The sequence below is a fragment of the Macaca fascicularis genome, chromosome 11 (assembly GCF_037993035.2).
Source record: "Macaca fascicularis isolate 582-1 chromosome 11, T2T-MFA8v1.1".
Lineage (NCBI taxonomy): Eukaryota > Metazoa > Chordata > Mammalia > Primates > Cercopithecidae > Macaca > Macaca fascicularis.
In genome coordinates this window covers 111,031,383-111,046,177 of record NC_088385.1, presented here as the reverse complement: position 1 = coordinate 111,046,177, position 14,795 = coordinate 111,031,383, and the positions used below count along the sequence as shown (strand labels likewise).

The window sequence follows — 14,795 nt, the reverse complement described above, 5'->3', positions numbered from 1 at the left end:
CCTGAGCTCAGGCAGTCCGCCCACCTTGACGTCCCTAAGTGCTGAGATTACAGGTGTTAGCCACTGCGCTCGGCCACTGGCACTGTCTCAAAGGCCATGTACTAGTTTTAGGGGAGCAAGTTACGTTAATAGGTAATTCTTTTTTCTTCCACAAAAATATACTGAGATTATAAAATTCTGATCCATGGCACAAAATTTTGCCTCTTTAAGGTATAATTTAGATCTTCCTTGATTGTCCTCTAAAAGCAAGCAGTAACAGGTTTGTGGCATACTTTTCCAACTGTTTTCCAGGGCTCAATTTCAGAGTACATCTGAATGAAAGATATTTCTGAACTTTGAACACTAGGCAGTTGTTGAAAACAAGTTACTGGGCAAGGACAAGTCATAACAGAAAGTGCCTTTCAGCCACGACAGGTATGCCAAGGAGGCTCATTCATGCATATATAATCCCCCAATATTAGTTTTACAAGAAACCAAATCCGAATTCTTTTTTCAGATCAAAGCAATCGTTAATCAAAGAACACAATGTTTGGGACATTTAAGGAAATGGCAGAGCTGTTCCTTACTTTGGAGGAAGACTCTATCTTTAAAAAATGGTTTCTTTCTGCACATTCCCAACCTTGCAAGTAGTAGTCTCCACACTGTAAAAGTGCTATCTTATTACAGAGCTGTACAGAGAGAACCAGACATCTTGTAATTCTGTATAGACTACTACAAAGTACCACGTATTCTACTCACATAAAGGGCAAACTGTTAATCTAGACTTCAGTTCCAAGAGTAAGACAGCCTAGATACCCTAACAACTCCCACTTAAAAACCCCCAAATGCTTTATAACATAAAATAATGTGAACTATCAGCAAATTAATTGAATAATGCATTTTTAAAGTGTATCATGAAAGCAAGGAATTTGCAGAACTCCAAAAATGAAGCAAAAATAACCTGTGAGGTAAGCTAGCACCAAAGCCTGCTTTTGCTCCAAGAGTTCTTTTGGACTCTGGAGTTCATGACCTAGCAGGAGAGCGGGGCCTGGACATAAAGCTGAATGCTTACCTAGGTAGAAGTCTTATTACAGCCACCATGGAGAAATAGGTAGCAAGCAGGCTTGTCTGCCTCAATTTTGGTGCTGGATGAAGGGGTATAAATTACCCCTAACCTCAAATTCATAACGACAGGCTGTTCCTCAGCTGAAATGTCAGTTGATAATTGAAAAGTTGTCTCAGGTTGGTTGCTTCTGGATGTCTGGCAGAGCAAAGTTCTCTCAAAGATCTCAATTTCAGTCCATGCTTCAAATTATTTGGCAAGGAATAGAAGTTTAAGATATCACAAACTCCACATGGCCAACATGGCAAAACCCCATCTCTACTAAAAATACAATAATTAGACGAGCATGGTGGTATGTGCCTGTAATCCCAGCTGCTCAGGGGGCTGAGGCAGGAGAATTGCTTGAACCTGGGAGGAAGAGGTTGCAGTGAGCCAAGATTGCACCACTGCACTCCAGCCTGGGCAACAGAGACTATAAACTCAAGGGAGGATGGCACCATGAGTAAAAAAATATACAACAGACAACAGAAGCATCCATAAAGACTCAATATTGGTATTAACATAGGAAAAAATTAATGACATTTAGAGAAATAGAAGCATGGAAAAAGGAACAAAAGATTGCACAGAAACAAGGAGATTTGTAAACCAAATAGAACTTGTAAGAAAACAATACAATAATTGAAAACTAAAAACAATGGGAAAAAAGAAAATTTGAAGACAAGGCAAGAAGGCAGGAGTGGATACAAAAATCTCTGACATAATTTATGACAAAAACCTAGAAATAAATATAATGATATTTGTGATCACAATAAGTATAAATGGACTAGACTATGCAGTTAAAAAGGCAGGTTTGGCTGGGCGCGGTGGCTCACGCCTGTAATCCCAGCACTTTGGGAGGCCGAGACGGGCGGATCACGAGGTCAGGAGATCGAGACCATCCTGGCTAGCACAGTGAAACCCCGTCTCTACTAAAAAATACAAAAAAATTAGCCAGGCGAGGTGGTGGGCGCCTGTAGTCCCAGCTACTCGGGAGGCTGAGGCAGGAGAATGGCGTGAACCTGGGAGGCGGAGCTTGCAGTGAGCTGAGATCCGGCCACTGTACTCCAGCCTGGGCGACAGAGCGAGACTCCATCTCAAAAAAAAAAAAAAAAAAAAAAAAAAGGCAGGTTTTCTTTGGCTTTATCTTTTAGGTATGTCTCCTGTAAACTTGAACTTAAAGGCCAAAGAAAAATCTAAGACGTACCAGACAAAGACTAACCAAAACATCGTTATCGTAAGTACTGACAACAAAGAAGATGAAGGCAACATGCAGTCATAGAGACAGAACCACTAAACAATTTTAAAAGGCTCACTTTACTAGGGAAATAGAACAATTCTAAATTAGTATGCACTTAGTAATAAAGCCAATGAAAAAGCAAGTACAACTTTAAGAGAAATTATAAGATCCATTATAATGAAATCTTAGATTCCAGTAAATAAATCAGGTACAAATTAAATCAATAAAGTTGTACCCAACACAACTAACAAGTTTGATCTGAGACTTACAGAACATAATACTCAACTATTAGGTAATACACATTCTTTACCGATACACATGGAATATTCATGAAACTGACTACATGATAGGACATAAACTAGTCTGTTTCAGAAAACCAAACTCTTAGAGATCATGTTCTCTGGCAAATGATATTAGAAATATAGATTAAGGTTAGGCACAGTGGTTCACACCTGTAATCCTAACACTTTGGGAGTTCAAGATGGAATGACAGCTTGAGCCCAGGAGTTTGAAACCAGCTTGGGCAACATAGCAAGACATCTCTTAAAAAAAAAAAAAAAAAAAAAAGCTGGGTGTGGTGGCGCTGCCTATAGTCCTAGTTACTCAGGACGAGGCTCATGACCCAGGAGTTCAAGGCTGCACTGAGCTATGATTGTACCACTGTACTCTAGCCTGGGTGACAGTGAGACCCTGTGTCTTAAAAAAAAAAAAGAAATATAGATTTAGACAACCTACTATAACCTATCCCTGACATTTGGAAATATACTTTTAAAGAAACTAATGTGTTAAACATTTAAACCTCTTGAAGGATTAATCAAGAAAAATGAGAAAGCACAAATAAACAGGAATGAAATGGGGTCAACTAACAGATGCTATGGAGACTAAAATGATACAAGAATAATACAGACAGCTTCATATAGGAAAAATCTTAAACTAAGATGAAATAGATAAATCCCTAGAAAAAAATAATAAAACTGACAAGAGGCCAGGCATGGTGACTCACGCCTGTAATCCCAGCACTTTGGGAGGCCGAGGCAGGTGGATCACAAGGTTAGGAGATTGAGACCATCCTAGCTTACACAGTGAAACTCCGTCTCTACTAAAAATACAAAAGATTAGCCGGGTGTGGTGGTGGGTGCCTGTAGTCCCAGCTACTCGGAAGGCTGAGGCAGGAGAATGGCATGAACCCAGGAGGCGGAGCTTGCAGTGAGCTGAGATCACGCCACTGCACTCCAGCCTGGGTGACAGAGGGAGACTCCATCTCAAAAAAAAAAAAAAACAAAACCTGACAAGAATAATATAAAATCCTAAGGCTCTTATAACCGTTAAAGACATTGAATACAAATCTTCCATTAATGACCAAATGGTTTTAAAGACTGTTCTGATCTTAAACACTTCCAGAAAATTGAAAAACTCACCATTTCATGAGGCTAGTATAATTTTGATACCAAAATCAGACAATGATAGGACATGAAAGTATTATAGACTGATTTTACTCATGAACTTAGGAGCAAAACTATTTGTTTTTATTTATTCATTTTTGAGATATCATCTTGCTTAGTCGCCCAGGCTGGAGTGCAATGGTGTGATCTGGGCTCACTGCAATCTCCGCCTCCCAGTCTCAAGTGATTCTGGTGCCTTAGCCTCCTGAATAGCTGAGACTACAGGCGCACACCACCATGCCCAGCTATTTTGTATTTTTAGTAGAGATGGGGTTTCACCATGGCCAGGCTGGTGTCAAACTCCTGACCTCAAGTGATCTGCCCGCCTCGGCCTCCCAAAGTGCTGGGATTACAGGTCTGAGCCACCGCGCCTGGCCTATAGGACCAAAGCTAAATAAAATATTGGCAAATTGAGTCCAGCAATGTATTAAAACACACACCATGACCAAGTTGGGTTTATAATTGGAATTAAAGGTTGGTTTAATATTAAAAAGTCAGTTACCATAATTTATACATTAACAGATTAAAGGAGAGACAGGAAAAAGCCTTGAATAAAATTCAATATCCATTCATAATACAACTATTAGCAAACTAGATAAAGAAGATAATTTCCTTGACCAGGTGCAGCAGAGCACTGGCCATCTTAGCACTTTGGAAGGCTGCGGCAGGAGGATTGCTTGAACCCAGGAACTGGAGACCAGCCTGAGCAACATAATGAGACCTCATCTTTACAAAAAAATTTAAACATAAGCTGGGCATGATGGCACATGCCTGTAGTCCCAGCTACTTGGGATACTGAGGCAGGAGGATCACTTGAGCCCAGCAGATCAAGGCTGCAGTGAGCTGTGATCATGCCATGCACTCCAGCCTGGGTAACAGAAACAAAAAGCAAACCAAAACACAAAAACTTCCTTAAACTAATAAAGGCCATTTACCAAAAAAAAAAAAAAAAAAAACTAAACAAACAAACAAAAAACTAAACAGTGAAATGTTAAAAAAAAAAAAAAGAAAATCTTTCAATCAGGGTTAAGACAAAGATGTTCACTATCAGTTCTCTTCAACATTGTTCTGTAGGTGCTAGCTAGCACAGAAATATAAGAAGAAATTTTTAAAAAGTTGTAAGGATCAGAAAGGACAAAAATTGCCATTATTTGCAAATGTTAATTAAAAAACTCAAAGGACATCTAGATACATTGTTAGAACTAATAAAAGTTTAGCATAGTTGTTGGATCTAAAATCAATACATATCAACATTATTTCTATATAATCAACAATAATCACAATGGAAAGTATAATTTTAACAGGTGTAATTTTACCTGTTACGAGATGGAAACAGGTAAACTAAATTTAATTAAACTGAATTTTAAAAATGAGCAACAATCAGAATGGAAAGTACAATTTTAAAAATTCAGTAATTCAGTAAACTTCAGTTACCATCCATAATAGGTAAACTGAATTTTTTTTTTTTTTTTTTTTTTTTTGAGACAGAGTCTCACTCTTTCGCCCAGGCTGGAGTCCAGTGGTGCGATCTCAGCTCACTGCAAGCTCCGCCTCCCAGGTTCACATCATTCTCCTGCCTCAGCCTCCCGAGTAGCTGGGACTACAGGCGCATGCCACCACGCCTGGCTAATTTTTTGCATTTTTAGTAGAGACGGGGTTTCACTGTGTTAGCCAGGATGGTCTCAATCTCCTGACCTCGTGATCCACCCGCCTTGGCCTCCCAAAGTGCTGGGATTACAGGTGTGAGCCACCGCGCCCGGCCAAACTGAATTTTTAAAATTATACTTTCCATTCTGGTTATTGCTGATTACATAGAAATACTGTTATATACTTCGAATGAAATTAACAAAGTCAATAAAAATAATGAGAAAAATTTTAAGATAAAAACAAATTTTAAAAAGATAAAAACTCAGTTTAACTACAGCATTAAAAACTATAAAACCACTAGGATGAAATCTAATATAAGATGTAAAGGCCTTTATGTAGAACATTTTTAAAGTTTATTAAGACATTAAAGAAGACCTAATAAATGGAAAGCTACAAAATGGTTTTGGCTGGAAAGACTCATTATTGAAAGATGTCAGTTTTCTCCAAGTGGATCAACAGATTCTTTACAATTACAAAGACAATACACACACTGAGAGAAGATATATGCAATATATTTAACTGACAAAGGATTGGTATCCATCATATGAATCAATGAAAAAAAGACAGACAACCTAACAGAAAAATGGGCAAAAGACATGAATATTTCACAGAAGAGGAATCATGACGGACCCATATATGAAGAAACACTCAATTTCATTAGTAATCAGGGAAATGCAAATTAAACCCACAGTAAGAAACCACATAATAGCCATCCAGTTGGCACATACAAAGACAGTCAAGACCAAGTGTTTGCCAAGATGTGAAGCCATGGGAACTCTCAACCACTGCCAGTGGGAGTGTAAGTTGGTACAAATGCTTTAGAAAACAATTACCAAGTAAAACCCACTCCTTAGAGCAGCAGTTCTCAAAGTTTTGGTTTCAGAATCTCTTTCTAACCTTAAAAACTATTGACGGCCTCAAAGAGCTGTTGTTCATGTGGGTTATATCTACCAATATTTACCATATTAGAAATTAAAACTCAGACTTTTAAAAACAAAAATATACAAGTATACTTGATTAGCTGCCAGAGTGATGATGTTATCATACATCTGGAAAATTGTGAAAAAATGAGAATGAAATGAACAAATATTGCCTTAGTAGTATTACGAAAATAGTTTTGTCCTCATAGACCCCTCCCAAAAAGGTCTCAGGGACCCCCAGGGGTCCCTGAACCACACTTTGACAACAACTGTCCTAGAGCAACTGCTGTAAAAGTGCACCAGGAGACAATACAAGAAGTCATTCATTCCTCAGATATTTATTGAGCATCTACCTGGTGCCAGACATTGTTCTAGACATTGGGAATATGGTAGAGTACAGAACAGACAAAACTTCCGCCCGCACACAGCTTACATTGTAATTGGGCAGAATGTTCATAGCAGCATGGTTTGTAATTGCAAAATGCTGAAAACAACCGAAATCTCCATAAATAGAAGAATGGATAAATAAATTGTGAAACAGTCATACAATCAAATATCATACAGCCATGAAAACATGAAATACAGTTACATGCATAAACATGGATAGGAATCTCAAAAACGATGTCAGAAAAAAGAGGTCACAGAAGAATACATACAGCATGATTCCATTTACATAAAAGTTCAAAAACAAGTAAATCTAAACAATATATTATTAGGAATACATACATAGATGGTAGAGTCACAAATAAAAACATAGGGAATTATTAACAAAAAATCCAGAAGAATGTTTACCTCATATAATCTATGGAGGGAGAACAAATGGGGGATTCTAGGCAGCTGAGAATGTTCTAGTTCTTAAGCTGAAGGTTGAGTACATGTGTGGCCATGTTATTTTTTAAACCATACATACACAATATACTTTTGTATGTATTATTTCACAACAAACATTTTAAAAGAAAAAAGATATAAGGTTATGCAATACATACTTTCATCAACAAAGAGAAAACATTTTCTGATATTTCAGCCACTACTGTGCTATGCAAATCAGTCAATTATAATAATGGGGGAAGCAATACATGATAATACGAAAAGGAAATGAGTATGGACTATTCCTCACCGAAGTTAACAAGATTCCCACAGGGTCAAGATCCAGTGAGATGGCAATATTATAGCACTGTTCTTCCAAGTTGGCTTGGACTCACTGGCATGACTCTGGTTAACTGGTTACTTTGTTCTCTGGGTATAATTATTTATATAAAGCAGATAATGAAATGATAGGTGATATAAATTCCAAATAAATTGACAAAGACACCACCTCTTTATGGAATTATGTTGACTTTCAAAAGTACAAATTTCCTTTCACATATTCTCCTAATAATGCATTTATGTGTTAAGTATTCCAAAAATATGGAAAGTGCATGGCAGCAACTGACCGTTTCTCCACATTGCTCAATAACAGGTGTCTTACTGGTCACACAAATGTTATAACAATTTTGCAATCATGTCTTTACCAAGGTTATCAATGTCAGTGTCATTTTGTAGACTTAAACGAGACATAGTTAAGATGCAATCTCTCCTGATTCAGAAAACTAGCTAGAAATTTTGATATACAATTTAAAAATCCTCAAAAATTAAATGGATCTTGAAATATCAGTGTGTTCCTGTATCTAAACAGGGCAGGTTAAAGTTATTATCTTGGGTTAGGAAGTTGCAGGAAAGTAGAAAGTATATTCTCCAGGTCAGTCTCTCCAACTGGGTCTAACACAGGGTTGCCAACTCACCAGAAAGCTCCAGGTATTGCTGTAGCTATTTTTAAAATCCTGGGCAGCTACAAGACCTAGAATCTTACCCACATGTAAACTGGACTGGACAATGCCACCAGGGGGTGCTAAACCACAACTGGAAGGACGATTTTGAATCAAGCAGTTTTATCTTCAGATCTCTGCCCGCTCTCTTACATGCTATGCTTTGTTATAGTGGATGATGAACATTATGGCTATAGCTTTTTGCCCCTTCCCCAGTATGAAAAGAGAAAAGGAGGTAACTCTTCTTAAATTCTCAGAGAACGTCTACTGTATCTTCTCAGTAGGAGGAATGGATAATCTTTTTGGTTGGAGCTGGACATTTGTTGGAGTATAATTTACTAGTGGACATGGTTTTTCTATGTTCAAATCCAAACACCAGCTGCTACCTTTTATTTTTAACCTGTATGTGCTCATACCAAAGGGCCCTCTTGTGCCTTCCTCAATTCTCATGCTCAGGAATGATAGATCTTTTAGTTTCATATCTCGGGGGGGTAAGAAGACCATGAAGGGGTAAGTGGGTAAAACGGTGGGGAGAGGGGAGGACATTTCCTTCTCCATGACATCTTCCATATCTGATATGCCACCAATTCATACTTTCTTCTCTTTTATATGTAAACACCCTGACATCTCTAGGCACTCTTCAAATATCTTTTGAACAAGCAAAATCAGTAAATAAGGAACACTTCTGTAACCTTCACAACCTCATCTCTATGACTTCCCAGCATTCTCTCTATCCAAGACCAAAGGCTTTATAACCTTGCATTCTCATAACTTTTTTGAATGTGAGGTACTAGCAGGAGTGGTGGCCAGATTGTGAATTTGATGATTAAGTAGCAGGCCTTTGCTCAACCTAATTTATCCAAAATACCAAATATATAAAACAAAAGAACCTCATGCTCAGTTCCAGATCCCCTCTGCTGAGATTAATAGGCCCACAAGTGGACACTTTCTTGATAATTAGTTCTGCAGAAAACAGGAGAGAAGCAAATTGATACTAATGAGATGTAGAAATCTATTTTGAACAAGGAGGCTGGTGTTCTCAGATTTTATGGCTTTTTTTTTTTTTTTTTTTTTTTTTGAGATGGAGTTTCACTCTTGTTGCTCAGGCTGGAGTACAATGGCAAAATCTTGGCTCACTGCAACCTCTGCCTCCCAGCTTCAAGTGATTCTCCTGCCTCAGCCTCCCAAGTAGCTGGGATTATAGACGCCCGCCACCACGCCAAGCTAATTTTTGTATTTTTAGTAGAGACGGGGTTTCACCATATTGGCCAGGCTGGTCAATCCTCAGGTGATCCACCCACCTTGGCCTGGGATTACAGACATGAGCCCTTCATTTAGTTTACAGAATTTATTGATTTTCCCCCAGAATTTTGTAGTTCATGTTTTTCCAGGAATGATCAAAGTAAGTTTTTTTCTGGAGTCACAGAAATCTATAAGTCTAGGGACTAACAACTATAACTAGAAAACTTAGAAGGGAGTTTTGTCAATGTCATCTCATTTTCCTGAGTGTAAGAATCTTCTGTCCTACAAGCTTAGAGATGGTAACAGTGACCTGACTTGATATGTAACAGAATCCAATGCAGTTCCAATCCTGGTATCCATGTCCTTCAGTAGTTCCCTGAACTTATATAGGTAGGTAATTTCTAGTGTCAGGCAGAGATTAACTTTGACAGTTTTAGCTCATTTTGATCATCCAGTGTTAAAAATCATAATCCAGCAATGCCCATAACCTCATCAAAGACTATGATCTTTCTTCTTTCCTTTTTTTTTTTTTTAAAAAAAAAAAAAACAAACCTGATCTAGTAGAAGGACCTTTTCAAATCAAAGACCTCCTATACTAAATCTCTTACCCAGAACTTCTTTTAACCTAAAAGCAGGGCAGGGGAAGACAAAGCTAAAGAGTTTGTATTTCCTCCAGAACTTGGTAAATCTGTAAAAAATCTCTTTCCCTTTCAAAGCTTCCCTCCCATTTTTTACCTCTATTTAGGAGGAGTGGGAATATGAAGAAGTGTAAAGGTGACAATTTTCTTTACCCACTTGTTAAAATATTTAAGTACTAGTTAACTAGCCGGCCAACATGGAACGGGTATAAAGACCCAATCTCTGCCTCGAAGACCTACCATCTAGCAGACGGAGAGGGACATGCTAACAAATAGGGGCACTAGGTTTTTAGACTGCTATGACTTAAGATTTAACAAAGGACAGTGGGAGAACAAAAAGAAGGGGTTAAATTTAGCTGGTGGTGGAGTATGTCAGGAAAGACTTCTTCAGGTTGGCAATTTGGCCTGAATCTAGGAAAAAAGATGAATGGGGCCAGGTGGGAGTAAAAAAGGGGACCATAGACAGGAGGAGGTGTGTAAAGATGGACAGAAAGCATGGTATCATAGACACTACAAAAACGAGGAAGTGCCGAGACAGTGGACAAAAGCTTCAAATGACAAGATTAAATATGATAAAAGAGTTCCCTGGATTTGGGAAATGGGAAGTTATCCTTGAACTTTGCTAGAGCCATTTCAATGGAGTAGCAGGTCAGAAGTCTGGCTGCTATGAATTTAAAAGGATGAAAAGAATAAAGAAAAATATTTTAGAGTAAATGAAAGACAAAAAAAAAAAGGTGACAACAAGTTTAGACTGTTTCTTGGAGTCATTTGCCTTTTTACTTTCAAGCATACTAGTTCAGGTATGACAAGGGTTACTTACATAGGATTTACATTTCTATGAGAAAATGACTCCCAATTGCCATCTTAAAAACTTAAAAACAAGTTTTTAAACACAATCCATTCTTAATTTAAAGGTTGCCTATATTATTTCAAACAATACAGGCAGCCTTTTAAATATATGTTTAACAATTATTAAACATGTTAATTATCAAATATTAATTAAACATGTTAATATGTTTAATGTTTACATGTTATTTTAAATATAAAATCAACATTTCTACAGATTCACTCTGCCATCACTAACTTGTCTTTCATATCCTTCAAAATAAATAACACCTGTAATTGTTTATAGTAGAAAAGGTGCTTTATTTTACATATCATTGGTACACGATACATAAAACTGCCTAAAATCAGTCTTGGAAAACACAACAGTCAGTCAATTACACCTTAAAGGGTCAAAGACCAAGTCTATTTTGCAATCTACTTCATTTATGATCAAATGACTACAATAATTTTAAATACTAATAAGCTCTTCATATCCAATGTTACAAATGATTTTTATGTTACAAGGGCTGTAATTTTTTAAAATAAAAATATCTTTAGCTATAGACCTTATTTCTAATCAGAATGAATCTTTGCTAGTCTACAAGTCTTTGAAATAACAGATCAACAATTTCGCCTTCCTATAGATAATTGTATTTATGTAATTGGGTAATGAGGCAGGAGTCCTTCATACATGCAATCAGATTATTTCAATTTTTTAAAAAATGCAGATAAAATTGAGTTTATATATACCCTATGTCTAATTAAGTTGCCAAAGAAGTTTATTAAACTAAAATGAAGCCAATATGATATTTTAGAAAACATAATTCTGAGAGCATGCAACATCAAAAATACTTGTGCTACTTCTGAGAGCCCGAGCTGCAGAACACAGAAGAGGACTGGCACAAAGGCTGTTACATCTGAATTGCTTACCCAGCTGGGAAGAGTAAAGAAAGTCATTTAACTCAGTGCAAACCCTATGAAAAATGTCTGCATGATACAGCCCTACCGCTACACAGAGGGATCTTCACTTAGAAAATGTGCAAATCATAAGAAGCTAAATGCACTCCTTTTGCTATTTACTCCAATTCATTCTATTCATCAGCACACAGCTCTAAGATCTCTTATTAACTACTAATGTCAAAGCCACAGAGATTTCTTAATGGCATTTTTTAGTCACCAATCCCTTATCACAGAGATAAATATGACTGGTGCTTAATGTACAAATGCCAAAAAAAAAAAAAAAAAAAGAATCTGGGCTAAGTATCAAGGCAAAAACATTTATCATTTTAACAAATCCCTCAGTATAGAAAGACTTCTCTTCCCTCTAAAAAATAAGTCATATGTTAGAACCACAGGTTCAGAATCACCTCCTGGTCCAGAAGAGTGGAGGCATTTAAGCAAAGTAAACTGAATCAAATACTAAACAGGTATAAATGTGCACACTCAAACAAATATTCTATCCTTTGCTTAAAATCAACTTATTCCTTGTCATTAGAAGTGCTTCAAGATGCACGTTGTTAATTAATGCAGAAAAGAAAGCGTTGAAAGCCAAACTTTTTCTATTAAAGCAATAGATCTTTAAAATAATTGGGCTTCAAACATATACTTTTAGTATAACTTTCCATTCATTTTCTTTTTATAATTAAGTATACACATATACACAACAAACCCTAATATTTAATATGTGCAAAATTGCTTATCATGTATTTTAACTTTGGTTAAGTATTTGTTTAGCCTATATCAGACACATTACAGAAGCTAGACAAATGATTACAAACATAATAATGAGGTAAGTTAAAATTCTACTAGTGCAAAAAGCAAGCATATGCCAAAAGCAAAGCATATGAATTAAACAAATGCAGAATGAAGCTCTCACCAAGGGCATTGCTGGGATAACAAACCAGAGAAGCTCCTTGTAAACATTGTAAAGTACACATTTAAAGAGTAAAGATTCATACAGCCACAAAAAAGGTATTCTAACAACACCATAGTAGTGCATTTATTTTATCTTTAGAGTTTGGAAACCACTTATTATGTGTCTAACAATTTGCATATTTTCTTCAAGAGAAACTTAATTAGTGAGACACATTAATTACAAATACTGTAGTATAAAAATCCCAGTTCTTTACAAAAATTATATATTAAAATATTCTATACACTTTAAATTAGTAACTGGAACACACATATATATCAATTCTGCACAATTAAATCCATCTTTGCTGGGGGGTATTATACATGAAATTTGAGGACATAGCTACTCAGTCAACCTAAACTGGCATAAGGTTATGTGGTATAAAAAAAGATAGACCTGTGCCCCTGCAGTTATTGAAGCTCTTAGTTTGAAATATCTTTTCTGCAATTATTGCTCTGTATATTAATTCCAGGTTTAAATAGACAGTGGAACCATGAAATTCCTAAAAAGTTTAAAACAAGTTACCTGTAGCAGAGTGTTTATAATACCTATCTGTATCTTTAAGGTTGTAATGGAACCTGAGTTAGCTGTCTAATGCTTATATTTTCATAGTAAAAAAGTTTATACAATTTCAAGGTAAAAACAATGCAAAAATAAAACATTTAGAGCATTTACAAAAATCTTACAAATGTTTAAAACACCATTTTAAAACTTGTGTCCTGTTAAGGTGCTTGTTTCTTTCTCCAGTAGGAGGACATATACTTTAATTTTTAATTCAATTATGAAGATTTTAATTTTAGCAAAAGCAAAATTAGAGCCATTAAGACAGATGAAAATGTTCAGGGATATATTTCACTTCTACTAAAAACACAAAACCTTAGTGCTGAAAGGGACCTAAAAGATAACGGTTTTCACTCTCTCATCTGTTATGAGGAAAATGAGGGCCAGATAAGTTAAGTGCTTTGGCCAAAAATATATTCAAATATATTGGCCTGGTAAGAATCAAGAAAACTCATTGTTCTTATTGTATTTTACCATGATTCTTGGAAAATAATAAAAGTTCAAAAGCAGTTTCTAAACTTGCCTCTTTCTTTTTTAATTTCTTAAGCTCTGTGCTAACTGTAAACAAAGAAAGGAATCAAACAACTACTAGAATTATTATATTATCACACATATTATCCAATAGAAGACAGCTGTTAGAGGAACACTGCTCATATAGAATAAAGATAGAGGGAGTACTCAAAGATAGGACATTAACAAAGTAGAGAACATTTACTATATAAGACAGCATAGTATACAACAGCCAGTTACTAGAATTATCTCAATAACTCTAGGATGACTGGGTTACATAGCCCTTATAAAATATATTGGGGTAATAAAGCTTTCTAGCTTTTATCTTAATTTCACTGTTTTTCTTTATAAAAGAGCTATATCTGTAAGGAAGAACTCATATACTAATTTTCAGAGAGTCTTTGCTTCTTTTCTTTTATTTGGATCTATAATTCAGCAAATACATTTTAAGAACAATTTACAAACTTAAGTTCATAACTGCTGGAAATACAGTCAGAGAATACTCTTTTAAATGACAAATCTTCATAACCAGTTACTAATAAATAATCATAATCACAATAGCTTCAGTAAAAAAAAATTCAATTTAAAGGTGCTTTCTTATTGTTACCTTGAAGCCACCGAACTTGTGTAGCTGGTCCATATCCCTTTTCATTCTTTGCTGATATCCTGAACACAATGGCAGGCCTGGATGTATAATCAATATGTGCATTTGCAAGTTGCCCAGCAGTTACTGTACATGATGTCTTAAGACCACAATAAATCCTCATGAACACAAGTTGACTTGGATTATCTTGTATCTGTGCTGTGCGGATAGCCAAGTAGGCTGAATATTCCAAAATATTTCCAGAAGGCGAAGTTGGAGGTTCCCAGGAAAGGTGGATACCTTCAACATTCTTGAAGAGGGCGGGAAAAAAAACAGGTTAAAGGTTCTTAAGTTTCCTCTGTTATCACTCATTATGTTGAGTCTATCTTTAG

General features: G+C 36.2%; 1 protein-coding gene across 3 annotated transcripts in view; it reads right to left on the bottom strand.

Moving 5' to 3' along the window:
- Positions 1–11,137: 11,137 nt before the first annotated feature.
- The window catches only part of HCFC2 (host cell factor C2), a 42,177-nt gene continuing 38,519 nt past the window's right edge, over positions 11,138–14,795 (bottom strand). For all 3 annotated transcript variants that reach the window (XR_012420549.1, XR_012420548.1, XM_005572065.5), the window contains one exon: positions 11,138–14,713. Coding sequence is in view for 1 of the 3 variants with exons in the window: in XM_005572065.5 (XP_005572122.1) it covers positions 14,399–14,713 (315 nt within the window). In the remaining 2 variants the exon portion in view is untranslated. The remainder of the gene's footprint in view (positions 14,714–14,795) is intronic.